At 47.3% G+C, this 20530-nt stretch overlaps 1 protein-coding gene across 1 annotated transcript; it reads left to right on the plus strand.

Annotated features, from left to right (window-relative positions):
- The first annotated feature begins 274 nt into the window (after nt 1-274).
- Nucleotides 275-19894, plus strand: RFLNA (refilin A). Its single transcript, XM_052797574.1, has 3 exons — nt 275-907; nt 12086-12195; nt 14396-19894. The coding sequence occupies exons 1-3, from the start codon at nt 698-700 to the stop codon at nt 14727-14729; spliced, it is 654 nt and encodes a 217-aa protein (XP_052653534.1). The 5' UTR covers nt 275-697; the 3' UTR covers nt 14730-19894.
- Nucleotides 19895-20530: the final 636 nt, after the last annotated feature.

The raw sequence follows: 20530 nt of genomic DNA on the forward strand, positions 1-20530 counted from the left end.
ACCGCAGCTCTGTGATGGCGGGTGGGTGGGGAGGCCCCTTTCCCGAAGGCCGGGGGTACCGCCGTGTGCGGGGCTTGCCTCGGGTCTCCTCGGGGGGCGACGCCCGGAGGGGCGGGAGAGGGCGGGCGGGCGGCGCCAAATCTGCTCCCCGCCTGCGAAGTGCCTGAAAATGTGCGGCCGGGGCAGAGCTGGGGGGCCGGGGGAAGGGGAGGGCGCTCCCCGGCTCCCCTCCCACCCTCTCCGGATAAATGGGCCGCCGGGAGGCGGCGGACGGGCGGGCGGACGGCGGCAGCCTGTGGACGAGCGCGGCCCGCCCGGCCCCGTCCCCCGCCGCGCCCAGCGCTCCCTGCCGGCGGGGCCGCCCCGGGCTCCGCCGCACGTAAACGGCCGCATCCCCCGCGGGCCTGGGGCGGGGGGATCGGGCCTTTCTTCCCTTCCCCGGGGGCCGCCTGACGGGCGGGGGGCGGCGGGCGGGCAGGGCGCGGGGGCCGGGTGGAGGGAAGGCGGCCGGGGTAGCCCCGGTCCGGTTGGTGCCGGCTCTCCTCCCCGCAGCAGGCTCAGCCCGGCCTCCGGCAGGCTGGTGGCGGCGATCGGGACTCAGGGGGGGGCCCCCGGGCTCCTTTCCCCTTCCCTCCCTCCGCGGCGGGCGGCGCTGGAGCATTTTCTCCCGCTGCGCCCCCCTCGCTGCCCCCCAGACATGGTAGGTCACCTACAGCTGCAAGGGATGGACGAGAGCCTGAAGGAGAAGAGCCGGGAAGGCTTGCTGGACAGCCCGGACTCGGGGCTGCCCCCCAGCCCCAGCCCCCCTTTCTACTCCCTCTCGCCCGGTGAGGGCCGAGCTGGGGGCAGCGGCGGTGCGGACCCCCCGGCCCCGGGGCACCGGCGAGAGGCCAAGGACGGCAAAGTGGTAAGAGCCAAACCCTGGGCGCTGGGCTCTGTCCTCTCCGGGCCCCGGGGGGGAGAAAGTCTGGCTGAGCCCCGGAGTGGGGGGCAGTGAGGAAGGGGCCTGTGCCCACTGACTGGGGCACCCCATGGCACCCCGGCTGCATCCCTCCTCAGTGCCCATCCACCTGTACTGGTGGACGAGGGCTTTCCCAGGCTGCTTGTGCCCCATGGTGGCACTGCCGCTGGTGTGCCCAGGCAGGGGGTTGGCCCAGTGCCGGCCGGGGGTTTTCTGATCCGCTCGCAGAAGTGTTGGCAGTTTGGCTGGGTAAACTCTAATAACGGTGTGGGAGTGGAACCCAGGTCTGAAACAGGCTCCCCTGCCTACCTTAAGAATAGGAAAGTGTAACTGCTTCTCGGTGACACTGTCCTGCCTGGTACATACAGGTTGGAGCTGCGTCCGTCTGGACCGTGGCAGGGGAGTCGCGCTCTCCACCGTCCTTACGTTCTGGCATCCCACGTTTGTTTTGTCAGGAGCGTGGAGCCACGTTTGCTGGAGCCCTGGCTGCAAGAAAGACAAAACTGTCCGTTAACTCGGGGCAGGGTACAGATGTCTGTCCGGGGAGTTGGTATGGAGACACGGTCTGGGGAACGTTGTGTGCTGCTGCCCTTTGCAGGAGTGGGGTTTTGTGGCATGAGTCTGCGTGCAAGGTTTGTGCGCTGCATGGCCGAGTGGTGCAGGGGTAGTGGTTTGTAAGCTCAGACAGCTGGCAGTAGCGCTGTAGATTTCGGTTAGCCTGACGCAGTGCCAGTGAAGCGGTTGACTGTGGAGTAGGATTTGGGTAGATTTATTATGACTGTTATTCTGCTTTATTTTGTTTATTTCTATCCCTTAGCTATAAAAACTGTTTTTAAAACAAAGTTCAGAGCATAAGCTATGGTGGTGGAGGTTTTTAAAGGATGATGAAAGTTATCCCCCAGGGATCTTTAAATTTTTTTTTTCAACATATATAAAAGACATTTGTAGGTGTATTCAACACAGTTAATTGGCTTCTATGCAGAATAAAAACTGCAGCACAAATATTTCCATGGGAAAAATTTATCTACCTATGGATTAGTGACAATTCAAAACTTCTTCCTGGCAGAGACATTTTGCAATGACTTCTTAACACCCTCATTTACTTTTTCAAGTTCTAAGGTTGTTTTAGCATATTATTGAAAACTGCCTTTTACTCCCGAACATGCCAAAGCCTTCCCCATGAACAATGACTCCTTCTTACCAGACTACAGTGGGTAGGGTGTGAGGTGTTAATTATGAAAATCAAATCTCAAACCCGCTAACGCTGCAGTTCCAAATATGGAGCCTTACCTGCAGATGTCTGGGCATGTGTGCCATCTTGATGGGACTGTTTATGTACAAAGAGTTACTTACCCACATGCCTCTGATTTGGCAGGATCAGGCTGCTGCTATGTATTTGAAAAATAAAATGTGGGAGGAAGATGAATGAAGGCTTGCTGGACCAGAAGACAGCTGGGGTGGAGGTGTCTGCAAAGCTCTTTAATGGGGATATGACAGCCTCCGTTCCAGTAATATGACAGTTGGTCACCACTCCTCCCAAGAAAGCCCTTAGATATTGAAGATGAAAGAGCATGAAAAAAACCTGTTTCAGCTCTTGGGCTGTTAGGACTGAGAGTTTTAGTGCTTGACTCCTACAGAAAAGAAGTTATTCCTGTGATCTGTATAAGGCAAAATTAAGTTTTCCAGTTATTTTTTAATTTTGATCATAAATGAACATTTTACACTTTTCAGAGGAACTCACACTATAGATTTCCAAATTTTATATCACATTGCAACAGCATGGGTAGCCCTGAGCTCCTGCTGTTGTTTGGGTATGGGTTTTATACATTGTGCATATTTCCATGCCCTTAGTAGATACAGAAGATTGCAGAGATCCTAACACTGAAAACAATTTGACTGTATTATTTGGAGTGGTGCAGGACTGTGTTCTTTAACTGTGACTGTTTGGTACACTGCAAAATAATGAAGTAAATAGGAACTTTCCCTCTATTTGACTGTACAGAGAGTTTCACTTCTTATTTCCACCCTTGCAAATACTGTACTTGCAGCTGTTACTAAGAAAGCAGGAAAAATATGGAGAGCATTGCTTGCTTCATACTTCTAAATTTCAATGTCTAATTAGCTTTAATCTTGCCATTTAACAAGGACTTGCAGATCTATGAGCAATTATGCAATCCATGAATGTGCTTCTGTTTAACTCTACTACTCTGCTGTTCATCAGAGCATGCAGAATTGGCAAATCAGTAATTGCAGCTATTTGCACACCAAGGCATGCTTTTTTTAATCGCCTGTTATATTAGTGTTTGTTTTGCTTATAAACGTGACAGAGCCAGGAATGCAGCCTGCACTCTTTGTGTTATAATACTATAAAACCATATATAAGCTCAGTCACTAACGGCCAACATTCTAGTATGTACGGTTACAATAAATTGCTGTCAGGTGAAGAAAACAACATTCCAGGTCTGTGGGAAGTATTTCATACTATTCCTTGCTGCAGACCTATCAAAACTACCGGTCTGAACCCAGTTGCGTTCTTTTGCAGTCAGCTATTTTGCTCCAGCTTCACAAATATGTTGAAGAATTTTTCTGCCCTAGGACAGCTCTTCTCATACAGACTAAAATGAGATGCATGCCCTTATCGAAGACTTTCTTGTGTGTAAAATCTGTGCTCTCTCTGCTTTGTGTTATTAACTGTGCCTCTGAAAAAGTAAACTGTCTTCTCTTTAATAAGCATGACTTTGTTTCAAAGACAATGCACCATTTATTCACATTTAACCAGCCAATTTGGCTACAGCTTTGGGATCCAAGAAAATATGAAAGGCAATTTAGGGCCAGAGTCATAAATACCACAAGTTCAACACCATTTAGGGACTTTTTTTTGTTGCATTTTACTTGCAGTGCAGGAGAAATTGGCTTTTATTTCTTCACATAAAGTCCATGTAGGGAGTTTGTCAATTGTTTTGTGCTTAAGTGCAAATATCCTAATGAAAATAGAAGGTGACTTTTACCTAGTTCTGCCTTTTAAATCTGAAATGTGATTAAATTGATTCTCAGGACTTGGGTTACTGAATTCTCTAGGCTTTGCATGTAATGCTGGGCCAAAATGAACATAAATACAGTGAAATAAATCTCTAATAATATGCACAAAGAAGCAGGTAGGGAATGAAATGACATCAAAGTAGCCAGATCTGCTTAGAGTTCTCCCTGTTGTTGTTGTGCTGGGATATAGTTTTAGGCTAGAAGAGCTGCTTTTGGGCTGTACTGAAATAAGTGCTTTGCATTCAATAGCATAACTCCTAATGGTTATCGGGGCAGATCAGGATCACGTTCATCTGCAGAACTATCAGTTGTGCCTTCTTGAAGCAGCAGACTTCTTGTCCCCTCCGAATGCTGTTGCCACTGCAATGAGTTCCTTTTTATTTTAAAGTATTTGTGCATTCAACCTGCTTCACTGAGCACTGACTTCTGTAGGACAGTGGATCAGCTGTCATATGAATGCTCCCATGTAGGGAATTTCTACTTACATTCAGGAGCTGTGTTGGACAACAGTGCAATGCCAGAATCAGTCTCATGTGGTGGGAGGAGATTCCAGCTTCATCTCAAGTACAGAGGAGGAGCATACCTTCCCCCTTGGCACAGCCTTCACAGGCATGGTCCCAACAATGGGGTCCAGGTCAGCATGTGTGCCAACCCTGTTGGATTTGTGGCTGATATTAAAAAAAAAAAAACAAAACCAAAAAAACACCTCTTCCTGACATGCTTCATTTTGAAGAGCCCTTGGGCCAGAGAGCCAGCATCTCATCCTACACTGAAAGCGCTCCAGGAAGGGGGACTGTCTTTTTGGGTCTGAGTGGGGAACATGGCCATCAAAGTGTTTCCAGGCAATATGTAACTTCCAGACCTGCCAACACCTACAGTGAAAGCACATGGGAGAGAAACGCCCAGCACCCCCAACATGAGCCAGCTTGCAGCCCTCACACGAAGCAAGTGACATGACTCTCCAAGCCCACGTGGGTCCCAGCAGCTCTGGGGAAAGCCCCAGGCTTGTGCGGGGAGCGAGGCACCCATCTGGTACAGCGGCAGGGCTTGCCTCAGGGGTTGGCGTTGGTGGCCTGAAGTCCTGACCCACTTCTGAACCGCTCCCACGGGGCGGGATCCTGCAGGAATTCCCCTGGCAGGGGTTGGTGGTGGTTTCAGTTTCATGCCTGCGTCCGCTGCCTGGTAAAGGGTAACCCCACCTGGCTGTGCCTTGGCCCCGTCCAGTTCCGAACACACACCTGCTCCTCTTCCTCCTTGGTCCAACGCCAGCAGTGAAGGAGGGGGAATGGCTCTGGGCCTCACCTAATCTGCAAACCGTGGCAGATGTCCGTTCTGGGCAGATCAGGGAAACAGTTATAGGGGTCTCATCATCTACTCTGAAAAATGTGTCTGTATCTAGGGTGGTGTCTTCTAGCTGTTTAATTTCCATTGCGTCCCTGTGTAACGTTGTGGACAATAAGCAAAGCAGCACACATTTCCCACTTAAAATAGAAGAGGGAGAGGCAGGAAGGATGTAATTCTTTGAAATAATAAAGCCCTGCTTTCTACCTGAGGTCTGCATTTACTGTTATCACCTCCAAATATAATCTCATCCGGCTCTAATATAAATTACTCGTAACGTGCAATACGCGAAGATATTGGGAAAATAAATGGGCTGTTAAACAAATAACTGCTTATCAGCTAGACCGGAGAATGTAGATGTGTGTCAAATAACTCAGCCAGATCTTTCATTATAGCTGTAAATAACAGCTGAGTAAAGTGACATTTTCATGGACCTGACATGTTACCATAGTGGGAAAATGTGGTGACAGATTTGCTTATGCCCTAGCTGAGTTAGGAGCTGGGAATTTGGGAAGCTGTATCCTGTTTGTAGCCCTGATGTTTGGAAAGCCGTTTCCCCTTACAGTCCCTAGAGATCTAATGCTGCATCTTAGTGCCTTCCACGTAATGACCATAGCAAGAGGAGTCGGTCAGTTCTGGTCCTTCGTGGTCTCTGGGGAAAGGTGTTTTGGGGGGTTTATTTATTTCAAGCCACGTTAATTTACTTCCCTTTTTGTTGCTTTGCTGCCTGGGATTTGGAAGCTAAAGAATAGTCAGTATATTTCAGGCCAGTTTCATGGCACTTTTTTTCCTCATCTTTGTTTACTCTTTGATAACTCTGCTTCCATTCTTCTAAGTTACCCCAAATGAAAAGTATCTTAACAGACCCCACTGACTCTACATAATTATTAGGGGTAAAATAGCATTATTCTGCCCACTACACTATTTTTGCTGTTGTTCAGAACTCTGCCATCTAAATACCCCCAGGAACCAGTCACTGAGATGGCACTCGTGGCAGGTACAAAGCAATGACATGGAGCTGAAGATTGTGTGTCTGTCCTAAAGCAAGAGCCCCCCATAATACTTATGCCACCATAAAGGAAGTACTGTTAGTAAGCTGTAGATTGAATTCCGTTCAGCAACCAATTTTATCTGTGTTTATCTATGTGCTACTTGAAAAAAGCAGAGTTTAGCTGCCCAGGCCATTACATGCCTGAAAGGCATCAGAGTTAAGACAGAAGGAAAAATGCAGCCAAACAAGAAAGCACTTCAACTTTTTAATAATACTGTAACTCTTTGCTGGTTGAAACAAATTATGTACTGGAAAGGAAATAAAAATGATAGCACATTTACTGCTTAATTTTAACCTTGGCTCTGTTTTGAGGCCATAACATGTACGCATGGGGCTCACTGTTTGATCTCTCCAGTATCTTCCCGTTCGCCTCCTCAACCTTCCTGGACTACCAGACTCCTCCTCTCCCTGCATAAAGATTACAGGGTTGTGGTGGCTTTTGCAGAGCTGCATCTGATAAGTAGCAGCACAGCTCCAATTACTGGGAACAGATTAATCAAGTCCCAGCTGTAACCTTCCAGCACAACAACCCTAGGGTTTGTTCTTTGGATAGACAGACCTCGACTGTGGATCACTTGTGGACAGCGTCGTCTAAAGACATGTGGGTTTCTCCTCTTCACCATCAGTGACCCCCAGTATGCAACAAGCTCTGCTCTCTGCCAGCCCATCTGTGGTGCAGGGCAATAAAGAAACTCACCTTATTTGTCAAGTGACCGGAGATCGCTGAGTGGTTGCTAGAAATGAGCCAAGGATCATAATTTTCTCAAGGGAGCTCAGCAGTCCAGTGTTCCTCTTCTTTCAACCATTCCTGTGCAGAAGGCAAAAGAATTGAGTCAGTATTTTTCTGACAGGCAGAACATTTTTGGTTTGTTTTTACCTTAAAACAGATTGGAAGGAGCTGGTGTCAAACTCTTGCCAAAAGCCGGCTTTTGACACGTGCCAAGCATATAACATTTCAGCCCCAAAGACAAATCTTTTGGAAAGCTCATATCCTCTGTTCCTTGCTTCCCAACTCCAGGTAAGATGCAGAAGCAGACATTTCAGAACATCTCTGGAGGTGAAACAAAATTTCGTCTGAAGTGCCTTTCAGTTGCTGCTGTGTAAAACCTGTGCTTACTGTTTAGTGACCCTTTCACTCGGTGCAAGCAATTCATTTGCTTGTTTGGTGAGCAGACTGCAGGGTCTTACAGGTGATCTCTATTTTTGGACCCTGCTTTGTAAGTTATTTACATCTTCCATTTGCGGACTTCCAGGTGACTTCAAGGTTTCTGACCTGCAGCAACTCATGGTGGTAGATAAGCGCAAATCTGTAATGGTCTCTGATGGGTGGTGGAAGTTGCTGACTTTGGCTTGCTGATGTTCATAATTGTTCCAGCTTTCTAAATTAATCAAGCCAAGCCTGCAGGTCTGAAGTTGATGCTCATTTACAGCATGTGAAATGCATTACGAAATGCCTTTTGTCACCCTTCCCTGCCCAGAGCAAGGTAAACTATAACCCACAATGGAAATAGTCTTATCACCACTTGGTCCAGAACTAACCTGCAGAAGACTGAATCCTGCTCTCACCAAATTCAGTGGCAACTTTTTGACTCTGATTGATTTCAGTCATGCATGACAGAGCCTCTGTTTCTCCATGCACACTGGTATTGTTTCTGCAGCATGTTCTTGTTTCCTGTTCCCTGCTGTGGGACTTGTGATTTCAACAGACAATGTTTGCCTCTGGGGTCATGCTTTGACTGAGCGGCACCCCCGGCACACAGTGGGCTGTGAAGCCCGTTCCTGTACAAATGCTGGGGACCAGATGCCCCAGCAACATTCCTGCTAAGCCACAGGAAGGACCTTGCCTCCTGCATCTTCGTCTCTGGGGATATTCAGAGCATACTTAGTGTCAGCATATGTTAGCAAGAAGCGTGAAGGTTTGTTTGCCTGGAAGCACTGAAATGGCTTCTTTAAAACTGCACTTTACAGATGCCTGTTAAGAGATCTGGATTTCTCCTGCATTAATCTAGCAAAGAAGCTCATAGTTACCATCCATCCGAATTTGTTATTTGGCATTTTAACAAGCTAGTCTGCATCTGAAAAGCAGCTTAATTCACAACAGTTCCATTTTACCCAATCTTCAGTTGTCCCTGGCCAGATGATACTCCCATAGGCTAAACTCACAGTAAGACAATATTGGGGTGCCTGTGCAGCTCAGATCAGTGCTTCCCAACCTTTTTTCTGGTTATCTAAGTTTGCGGTCAGTTTTGGCAGCATGGCCTGAAAACATCTGTCGTTTAGAAGCTGGGACAGAAGAGCTTTCCCAGTTCTGTTCTGCCTCTCCACTTTTTGGGCAATTGGTACCAGAGTGTGAAACTGTCTTTGGTGGTTGTGACTTATTTTACCTGTTACGGGAAACAGCAAACCACCAACTTGCTGATTACACTCAAAGAGAACTATTGCCCCTCCCCAGCTGAGGTGAGCATTGCAAAGGCCCCCCAAAGGCAGTGCATGAAGAGCGCAGCGTGTGCAGAGCACTCCAGATGCACTTTCTTAGGCTGTAGGATCACACGAAGGAGGGTGGGGCTGGGCATGGACTTGGGTGGATGTCCTCTGAAAACCGTCTGGGTGATGCTGGAAGAGGCAGTGGTAGTTCAAGGGCAGGGGCTTTCCCTTCAGAGCCTGTTGCAAACCTGCACCCTGGTCAGCACTGGTCAGCAGTGTTGTCTTCAGGATGGCATATAAAAGCCCAAACTGCTTATAAGTCAGCATTGTTTTGTGCTGAGAGTCATGGTTCATGGTAAAAATAGGACATTCAATTATTTTTCAGTAAGAGGTATTCATACCTTTAGGTCTGCTCTTCATGATACAGGACAAGGCCCACCTTTCTGCCTTGTGCAGATTCAGTGGGAAGTTGGATACACCTTTTGCTGAGCTGAGCTTTTCAAAGGAAGGATCAGAGATGATAATTTTCTCACCTCATCTGCAAGGTTTGGGATGAGACCAGTTTGGGGCCTTTTGGACAAGACCTCTCCTTAAGTGGGCACAGTGTAAAAAGAGGACAAGTTCTCAGCTGGAGTTTTGCCAATGTCAGGTATGGCCACAGGAGTATAAAGAGAAAGAGAACCGTGTCCTGAAGGAGGGACATGTATCCCCAGCCTTTCTTCCTTCACCAGTTAAAGCAATCTGCATCTCTTTGCAGGTGAACCCCCAAATGGCCAACTTACCTGCTGTTCGCAGAGCCCATGGTGCACATGGTGTTTGACTCCTGCACCCAAATGAACCTCTCCTTGTGTACGAGATGTCTTTAGAAAGAGCTTTGGCCATGTGCAGACTGTTAAAAGCTGGAGATCTGCACCCTTGTGAACTAAGGCTTGTCTGATCTAAACAATTCACATTTCAGAAGCAAAGAGGTTTATTTACGACCAGAGAGGCTGCCCTTGCCCTCCCCTGTCAAGAGTGTTGAAAGCAATCCAGGAATGAACTTTGCCTTTTGGCCAGTGTTTGGTAGTGAGGGTGAACATACCTTTTTTTTTTCTTTTTTTCCTCCCCATACCTATGCAAGTACTGTCCTTTTTTGGCAATGGAACAGAAATACTCAATCAAAAAGAGGGATTGGCCATTTTACTTTACAGTTTAACACAGTAGTAAAGTGCAGGGATATTTCAGTATGGAAAGAGTAAACAGTTTTGTGGCTTTGGGACACAGAATTTTAGGGCTTGGCGAATTCAGATGAAGCAATGACGTTTTTTGCCTTAGCCTAAAGCAGAAAGCCCAAGCCGCTAGAGAAAACCAGACCTCAGGTAGTAGGAGCTGATGCTGTTGAGTGGACTCAGCAGAGCTTTGCCAGTTAACACCAACTTGAGGGATAACCTGGCGAGCATTTAGGGACCTGCATGTTGTACAGGGTAGGGCACAAGCTGCAGTACCTCTTACACAGTGCTGCCAGTAGGAGCTGGGTCACAGCTCTGCTGTTCCCTCCTGTACCACCCAACCAGAAGATGCTGGGGAAGGTGGATCGGAGTGGCATGGGAAGAGCAAGCCAATACAAGAGCTGTATCCTCAGCTACATCAGTGGATTCTGTGAGTCCTGAGATGATCTTACTGACTTACAGTGATAAAATATGGCTGTGATTCTAGCACATATGGCCTATGCATGGTGGAAAGTGGAAAAACTCCATGAGCTTTTCAGCCATCTAGAGACCTTTCAACCCTGCACACAGGCAGCCAGCCATCTCCTTTAAAGAGATGCTGTGTCCCTGTATGTCATAAATTGCTGCCAACAGAAAAGTGGTGGCAGAGACCAAAACCTGCAATGACATTTTTCCAGGAGGTCAGGATTAGGCTTAATTAGCTGCTGGGCTTGGTCCAGACACCAGACACAGGACCCCTATATGTGGGAACTGATGTTTAAGAGCACTCCAGTAAAGAGAAGTGGGATTTCTCATTTTTGTGGTGGGCAGAGTAGCCTAGGCTGGACTGTGACAATTTGTCAGAGTAAGTAACTTCAGGGTGTAATTAGTCTTAAAAATCCAGTTTTTGGTGTCATGAATTGGAGCAGCTCCATTCATTAAAAAGTTCTGGCTTGAAACTGTTTTCCTGCATTGCAGAGGCCACAAGGTGCCCCAGTGTCTCACCCCATACTCAGTTGTGCATGGTTAACTAGAATGTCCCTTGGAGCATGACAGCCGTTTTTGGCACAGAGACTTCAGCGACAGCAAGTCTATCACTTCGCCTGCTGGATTGTTGAAAGGGATACATTATTTGCAGCATAGAGAGAGGTATACATATATATAAAAATACGTATACACATCTCACTTAAGTAGACTTACATCTTTTAAGTCAGCAGACTTAGGCCTTACCTCTGTGTTACATCAGACTAAGAGCACTTCTCCGTGCTGGTGTACTTTGAGTCTTTGTAAGATTTGTTAATTCATAACAGTGAAGGCAACATCAGGGCTAAAGAAACCCCCCAAACAATTGCAATTCCTGTGAGAAACAAGAAAGGAAGAAGGAAAGGAAGGGCTAAATTTCAACAGATACTGCAGCATGGAGTGCCAGAGATCCGGGCAGAGTCGCTTGCCTGGGTGATGTGCTGGGCGGAGGGAGGTGGAGAGGGTGGTATTGGTGGGTGGAGGGCAGCCTGCTGTGTCGCATCAGCCCTGGGAGCTGGAAGTGAGCCTGTAAATTGATAACAGCCACAGGTGGCAGATCAGAAGGTCAAGGCATCTTAAATACAAGGCGTGTACGAGGCTTGTCTGTGCGAGGATGGGGTCCTGTTCTCTGCTGACCACCTTAGGGCTGTTTTTTGGCAACTCGACAATGGTCCTCCCCTTTGAGCAAAGAGTGCCTTCCTCAGTGTGATCAACGCTCCGCTAACCTGGGGCCCTGCTACAAACCTGGAAAAGACGGGGACTGCAAGGGCGAGCTGAATGATGCTGAGAGTGCAAGCAAGGTGAGCTTAGCTTGCATGAAACAAAGTTGGTCCTGATGCTGCCACAGTCACCTGTTCTCATTGCCAAGGAGCCTGTCACCTGCAGTGTCTCCCACGGGACTCTGAGGAGATAGAGTTCATCTCTGAGGAGATGGTGTCTCCTCCTGCCAGTGCTGAACATGCTGCTGCTGGCTGCTCAACTCCCAGCCACAGCACATAATGAACCGTGCCAGCCTCATCTCTTGTGTCCCAACACTTGCTGTGCTTTTCTTTCCTGCAGATGCCTTACCTGCTTCTGAACCCGTCCATGCCGGAGATGAGGCCTCGAATGTACCCTGTGTTTTTTGGAGAAAGCATTGAGGTCAGCCCTGAGCCCATGCAGGAAATCAGGTACAGATGGGATAGGGTGGGTAGGTGGGGATTTCTGTCTTTTTCCTGGTGCTTTTCCCTTTGCAAAAAATTAAAATGTGTTTACAAATGGGAGTCATGGTTATTTTGATGGGAAGGGAGGGACAGGTGGGAGGGTAATGCCTGAATTAAAAAGGCACTGACAGCAGCAGAAGCGGAGGGGAGGAGGCAAGAACTGGAGGGAGGTTGTAAGAGAAGGTGGCTTTCCTTCCAAGGCCAGCTCAAATCCAAGGCTATGAGAGAAAACCATTACCATCTGTAGGCTTGGTGGCCCCCACTAAGTACCCTGATGGTCTTTATCTTGTTCCCTGCTGACGTGTATCCTCAGAAGAAGCAACACCCTATAATTGGCACCTGGTTTTGTTAGCCCTTGCAGCAAAGAACCAACATTAGACTAGCCCAGAGACAGAATGATCTCCTCCTCATGAGGAGATGGTCCCTCAAGCCAGTGATGGAGGTGTTCTGACCTCCTGTGGGGCTGGTGCTGTGGCCTGTGGATAAACGTATGTCTCTGCTCTTCTTTCACTCTTTTGCTGGTCTGGAATGTACTGTGCAAACAGCATGGAGCAGTCACACACAGCTTGGGGCAGGGACAGTGGGAGGACTGTAAACCCAATTCCCACCCCCCTCAACCTATGCAAATGTCTTTCTGGAAATGTACCCCAGTAAATCTCTGCTTGCTGAGGAACTGCTGGCGGGCATGTTTTTATGGTGATTACATCGGAGTCTTGTTTTATGTGTGCAGAATGACTTGCTTACACCCTAGCTGTGCAAAATACATTACAGCAGCTCAGATTACATGCAGAGCACAATCAGTCAACCCCCCTCCGGGTGGAGGTAATGACAAGCACACACCCAGCTTTTAATCTTTTTTACGTGGAGCTGCACATTCCTTGGCTGCTGATTGCCGGAGGAGCATTTGAGGAGCGGGGAAACAAGTGAAAGTCCTGCTGCTCCCCATGGCCAGGGGTTCTAGGAAAAGCCCTTTACGTGGCCTGGCATCCATACATCCCTTCTGGATGCCTGCAGAAAACAGGCAGGGCAGTGACATCCCACGTTTTGTGGATTCTTCATCTGACGGCTGTTAACATGGCCACTTCCTTTGAGACCAATGGCTTGGATATTGGACAGCCATAGCCCACAGCATCTCTTTGTTTTACCTGCTATTTGACCATTGCTTGGATTTTCGGGAGGCCCCAACAAGCAACCTCACCCCTCATCTCCCGGCACTCTGATTTTAGCTAGTTTGGACATCTTTGTGTTCTGATGGCAAGGCAATATAAAGATAAAAAACCAAACATACAGCCTTGACAGCTCAACAAGTGTCCATTACACCATGCTTCTGCTGTCTATGAAAACCTTATTTATGGCATTATTTTTGTGCCAAGCCAGAGCTTGCATGGACGACAGGGCCTGTGAAAGCAGCAGCAGGCATGAGTAGGTTCCTCCTGACCCCAACGTGACATCCCATGCCCATGGCCCACCAGCAGCATCTATTCAGCCTGGTCACTGGGGCAGTGACACCCTCCAAGCCTAGCACTAGCAGCAGGGAGTGTGGTGAGACCTGCCGTGAGTCAATGATCAGGGGACCTTTGTTCCTCAGGGACCTTCAGCATTTCAAGTTGATGCTGCGTGGCTGTGCTTGTTAAAAATGCTCAGGAAAAGGCTGGATCAAGAATTTTTCTGGGATTTCAAGCTTTTCCTGCACAGTCCGTGGATGAATGTCCATTCCTCAGTCTCTGAGCTACCACAGGTGAGGGGTGTCACCACCTCTTGATGGCCTTTGCTAATAGGGTGTTTGCCTCCAGTGTAGCTCTCAGGGCTGAGCTGAGGCCCCAGTGGGGCCCATGGAGGAAACCAGAGGAGGAAGCGGGTTGCTTGGAGCTGGTGCAACAAGGTCTTTTCTCTCCTAGCATGACCAGGCAGGCTTGGTCTTCTGTGCACATGCACAGCAGAAATGCTGAGATGGATTCACAGCAAGGTGGGATTCCACCAAGATTCACCAGCAGGAAGGAGTCCTCTTGGCCCTCCGCTTTGGGTTGTAGGGTTGGCAGCTGCCCTGGTGTCTGTGCAGTAAGAGGTCATAAATGTTGCCAGCTCCAAAGGGTTACAGAAGAGTCCTGCCTATCTTCTCTCCTTTGCTGCCTGGGCTGTGTTACTGATACCTTGCTGTCCTCTGTAGGTGCAATTCTGAGGTGAAGTACGACTCCGAGAAGCATTATCGGGATGACATCTTCTATGGCCCTATCCCCACTGTCACCACCTACAGCGAGACAGTCATTGCTGCTCCCAATTGCACCTGGCGGAACTACAAGTCCCAGCTGATCTTTGAGCCTCGCCAGAAGCCACTGAGGTTTCAGAGCACGACCATCATTTTTCCTAAGCGTGCCAAGAACATTTACCGGACCACCCTCAACTACAGCTTGGGTTGTGCCAAGCGTTGGTTTGCTTCCAGTGTGCAGCTGGAACTCTGCGAGGAAACCAGCCCGTGCGTCATCTACAGCGAGACCCTCTGATCTGCCACTGGCAACCTTGTGACCTCAAGGAGGCTGTGGCCTTTACTGGGTCTCTGGCTGGGCCTTCATTGATGGTGACTGAATATTAATGGCTGGAGAACACGTTGTCTTGGGTGAGGCTGAACTGCCTGGGAGGAGGCTTGCAGGGCATGGGATGGTTTTGATCAGTGAGAGGCTGGCTTGTATTTCGTGACGTTCCTGACATTCATGATCTGGATTTTATTTTTTTTTTTTTCCAAGCATATCTATTTTTGACTTGTGTCTAGATGAAATCAAGATGACTAAGGACCCTATCACCCATAGCAGAATGCTGCCTCCTGAGCTCTGTAGGTCTCGTCTAGCACATATAGGTGAGACTCACTGTAACCTTCAGAGCTATTTTGATCTCTGCAAAGGGAAGACCAACTGCAGAGTCAGTGTCCAGTCTGCCCAGCATACACCAAGCCAGGTCTCTTAGAGTTTAATTGCAGAGGAGGTGCTTATTTGTATCAATACATCACAGCTTGCTCCAATAGCTCATCTGGGAGATAGCTGCAATATTACACCACTGCAGTAACCTCAGGCCTAACTTACTGGGAGGAGTGGGGACTGTCACCGAGAAAAAAACAAAGAAAACAGGCATGCACTGCTCTTGCTAGCAGCTAGATGTTTATATACCATAGCAAGGCACAGCACAACCAGGAGATGGGAGACAGGCCTACCCCAACGTATGGCCACCTCTTCTGTGAGCCCAGCCAAGAGTATGCAGGGGAGATTGAGGAAACTGAATAGCTGAAGGGCTATTTTCTAAAACTGTCCAAGTGATTTAGGAGCCCAGTGCCCTTTTTCACAAGTTCTGTCAGTCCAAGTGTGCTGTTTGTTGCCTCAAACACCCAATTTACAGGGATCTTTACGCACTTGCAGCCCTTCTGAGTTTCAGGGTATGGCTGTATTGCAGAGAGGAGTGTAGTACAGGAAGATTCTATCTAGCTTCAAAGAAGCCCATGCAGGGTTAACTCGTAAGCAAGGTTGCTCACCCTCTCAGTAGTTTCCATACCTGTGGCATGGACAGCTTCGCTGACTGGAGGAACAGCCAAACTTTCTCAGTGTAGAGCTTGAAGTATTGAAGAGCCCAAATCCGTCCAGGTTTTCCTTAATCAGCCAGGCTGTAGCAATTCAACAGGTACTTCACAAACAGCTGAGCTGTCTCTGCAAAAGGATCAAGAAACACTGAGAGAACAGGAGTCACTACAGCCATCGTAAGGTAAACCATTCCCCACTCAGGAATCACATCTCCTGGTATCTCTTCACTTTGGTAGCTCACTGAAAATCTGCAAGAACCTGGATTCCCACAAATAGATAACCTTTGAAAATAGCATGGAATTGTCTCCAAAAATCTTACCAAGAATTTTTGCATGCCGCTTAGGAGAGTCCAGACTTAGAAAATAACCGCACAGCTCCAGAAATTAATTTCCAGCTTTCCCTCTTCTAAACTTTCCATTTTGTTCCTGACTTGCTGCGAGTCTGATTATTTCAGAACACAACTGAGCAGCCAAGTCAGAAAACCTGTTAACAATGTCAACAAGATGTAGCTGATTGCCCAGAAAGAGTTGACGCCCAAACCCACAGAGATTAAAGAAAATATATCTGAAAAACTTAAAAAAAAAAAATTAAAAGACTTACAGAGATACTTTTTCCATCAGTTTCAAAAGGCAATTGGTAAATGTGACCAGAACTGTGACCTTTATGAAACAGAGTTCTCGTATTTAAAATGAAGCACAATTTTCCCACCAGAAGTAAATATAAGGTCTTTATATACAAACTTAAATCCTGACAGCTGAAGCATCATTAGTACTGAAAGATGCGTGCTATGGCAGTGATGAACTCTGCCTCTCTGTTCGGGAGTTAGGACTTGGTAGGGAGAAATCTCTCAAAGGATTTCCAAGGCTTCCACCTACTGTTGAATTCTTTTCAGCAACACAGAAACAAGGATTATATTTGTTATTGGTCAGATTTTGCTGTCACTGACTGTCAGCATCAAAGCCTGGAAAAGCAACATCTGCCTCCAAAGGGATTATTGTACCTGAAGCAACCCTTCTCCCCAGAGCTCCAGCAAACGTGAGTGCTGTGGAGCTAGCTTAGGCAGCAGGGCAGTTGAAGCTAGGATGAATGTGGTCCCAGGCGCAATGCAAGTTAGTGATGCACTTACTTGCTAGCTCATCTTGAGGTCTATCCTGTTTCGCCAAGTGCTGGTGAGCCTTGTGACCAGTGGAAATATTCATCTGCTGTCCTGGGCACATCGTGAAGGCTCTGGAGGGCTCTTTCTGTGCACCTGTGAGAGTCTCTAGCAAAGAGGGCAGGTATCCAAGCTGAGCAACAGTGTAATCCAGGTTCAAAAGCAGGGCCAATACTCATACCCAGGAGATCCCTGCATGATGACAGATTAGGTTGCAGGCACCTCCACTGAGCAAGCATGGAGACAGGCTGACCTCCAAGCTGAAGGGATGCCAGAGACTCCCTAGTCTGACCATACATCAGGTTTTTCTCCTGTTAACAGTTGGATTATCCCCCTGCTGCAAGCACAAAGCTGCAGTTTTTGATCACGCTGGTCTTTGAGCCGGACAGGTTTTCCCCAGAAAATCTCTTTTATCATAGCCACCTGCAGGCTTCTGCCCACTTTGTCCACTGTTAGTTCTGCTTCCTAAACATTGGCCGCAACAGAAAAAGAGAATTCAAAGAAGGCCAAAACACTTGTGTGCAAATACTAATCCAGTGGAGAGACCTGAACCGCAGCCTGGTCTTTCACCATGCAGGGACAGGGGCTGCTAAGGCAAAGTCTCAGAGGTGGATGTGACCCCCAGGAGGGTGCAATGGAGGGCTGCATCCTTGGCACTGCAGGGTCCCCACACATCCAGGCCAGGCCTCTTCAAAGCTTCGTGCTTTGTTTTCTCTGCAAATAGACTAGAAGTGACCTAACATGCTCCTGCCCCTTTGAGCTTAAGCAGCTTTTCTGGTTTTGCCATGTCAGGAAAAAAAAGACAGAGAGCAGCTCAGGTTTCTAGGCTGCAGAGCACACTTTGAGCTGTGTAGCCATGGACAGGCCATGGTGGGCTACCACCCTGGACCACATCCAAACTGTGGCATTGCCAAGTGCCTAAGATCTGTAGAAGTGGTTGAAAAATACCTTTTTATATGGTGTCTCCCATGGGCCCATCACAAGCTGCTTTTCTTCTCAGTGAAAGCTGGCACTGGAAAGAGACTTTGTTTTTCCTGAAAACAAGAAAATCACAGAGGGTCAGATCTTCACCCTTGGCTGGGCACAGATCCCACCCTGTCCACCCACCCTCTGTGCCTATTGCTTCTATCCCTGTGGCTGGGTTAGATGGTGGTAGAAGAGCCGAAGTTCATCTTGCTCATGACTGGGAAAAGTGATGACATTTTTTGTTTTGCTTAAACACCAGAAACTGAATTTTTTGTGTGTGTTGCCAATTAAGAATTGCTCTGAGCAGTCAAGAAGTGCCGTACCTGTAGTATGTTTGTACATCTAAAAGGAACGGTTAGTCCCACTAGAGAGGCATTTTTCTTTTAAATGGAGCATTATTAATCTCAACCAACAGATCTTTGTTCATGTATACTTTCTCAAAGATACAAATGATAAATTTAGACCATGGAAATGCATGCTTCTTAGAAAGGTGAGTTTCCTTGAGCAGCTGGGTCTGTAGCTACACAATTTCTCCCCAAGATCCTAATGTGCATGTTGCCCACAGTCCTGTAAGCCTGATGGGTAAAGTCAGACTCTGCCTTTAGAAATTATTTTCCATCAATAGTTATTTTTGATCAGAAACTTTCCCAGAAGGCATCTGTTTTTTGGGGGGGAAGGTTATTTTTTTCAATGTGGAAAGTCACTATCTCAAAGGTGCAGGGTTTGCCTTTCATCCCCTTCATTCCTGTGATTGTTTTGTCCCTGAATGCAACAGAGCATGCTTGTGTCTGGTCTGCCTGCATTGCTGTCTTTGCATTTGGGGCCAAAAAGAGGGAACCCGAAGTAAACGTTGAACTTCCAGAATCTGCAGAATACTTTGCACAAACCGCAGAGAACAGCTTTGACCAAAACAGTTTACTGCTTCTTTTGTCTTTATTTTTTTCTTTTTCTTTTTTTTTTTTTTTTTTTATCTAAGCCAGCTCTACTTTTCTCAATGTGAAATACAGAGAGATTCGCACCCTGGGTGCCTACTTTCTGGAAATGACGAAATGAGGTTTGGGTGTTGATAGCAGTGTTTGAGTGAGCTGCTGGTCAGAGAAGTGAATGCTATTTACTATTTATGTTGAGTGTGTCTTAAAAAAAATGGGAAAGGTCACTAGAAGGCTAATGAGCAGAAGACTTTGTAGAGCAAACTGAAAACTAAAGGCTGGGTGAATCTGATCTAGAGGCGAATGGTTCTGTGTGTGAACACTGTGAGCTAGGATATTTAGCCATTGTAGTTTTAACCTGCTTTTTTTCCTGTAGGGAGGGGCATCCTTGCCTTCTTTAGAGCTGAAACAAAATCAGATCCATCCTCTGTCACGGTCATTCAGTCCACTGAAGTCTGTCAGCATAAGCGTCCCCAGGCTTGTGGGGGACTGTGTGTATCAAGCACTCATCCACAGAGCTGTGCCTCTCTGGAGATGGGGGAACACTTTATAGGGAATGATGGATCTTGTTGTGGGATATTCATGTTTCTACTGCCAGATAAACTCTGCTCCCTGAGTATCACCCCATCACTCACAAATTGATCTGTTCTGAACATGTCCCCTAAAGCTCTCCTATAATCATTGTATTTTGTAAGTCTTGGGAGGCACTAATTCTTTTTCAGATACTGTGATGGCCATCAAAATGAGCAGAGTGTCCTACCATGTGAATTGTGACCTGAAGATGGGGTTGGAAGGTGTTTGAAGGTTAGAGAAAGAAGAGAACATACAACTGGTGGAAATGCATAAGGATGTGTCATATTTTTATTTTTGTAAGTAAGTCTGATTCTCTAAGTGCTTGTAAAGTACTTTACTGTTGTATATGTGGTGATGCAGTAGTTCGCGATATCCTTTTATTTTTGTATATTCCCTCCACAATAATCCCTTTCTGTTCAACTCATAGAGAGTAATTTAAGAAGACAAAATGTATATATCGTAATAAAATGCTCAAACTGTCATGCTGATGTATCCAGAGTTTCCTTCCTCTTCCTTATCCATTCACTTGATGCCTAATGCCCCTTTCCTATCCAGAGGGAATGTTTTTGGTGTGTCCCTCCCTTGCCCGTGGATTTCAGCCCAGCTCCCCGTGGTTGGGAGGCTGTGGTCTCAGACAGTCAATGCTGTGATGTATAAAACCTGCTCTGTCACGTATGCCTAGGGAAAGTTGAAATATCAGAGGGCACAAAACTCATGCTTCCTGCAGAGGCAGTTTTACCTTTCAAGATTTCACTAGTCGGCAGTTTCACCATTTCTTCACTTGAAATTTTCCTCTTCCTGCTTGATCTTGTTCTACCCAGCTATGAAGCCCTGGTTGTCAATCTAGGTAATTCCTCTCCCAGCTTTTCCATGGCCTTTGAGGGCAGGAAGAACCAACATAGTACTTATTTATTTCATATCCAGGTATCCACATCCTAGTACAGTATCAGGACCCCTGCTACATTCTGGCTTTCCAAATTACGAAGGCAGATGGGTTGCATCAGGGCTAAACCCCTGCCTAGCCATGAAGTGCATTTTAAAGCCATTGCTGTAAATGCCTCAGGCTTGCCAGCCAGCTATTAGCAGAGTGCTCAGCTGTCTTCCAAGACCTAATGTCT

This window comes from Harpia harpyja, chromosome 9 (assembly GCF_026419915.1).
Source record: "Harpia harpyja isolate bHarHar1 chromosome 9, bHarHar1 primary haplotype, whole genome shotgun sequence".
Lineage (NCBI taxonomy): Eukaryota > Metazoa > Chordata > Aves > Accipitriformes > Accipitridae > Harpia > Harpia harpyja.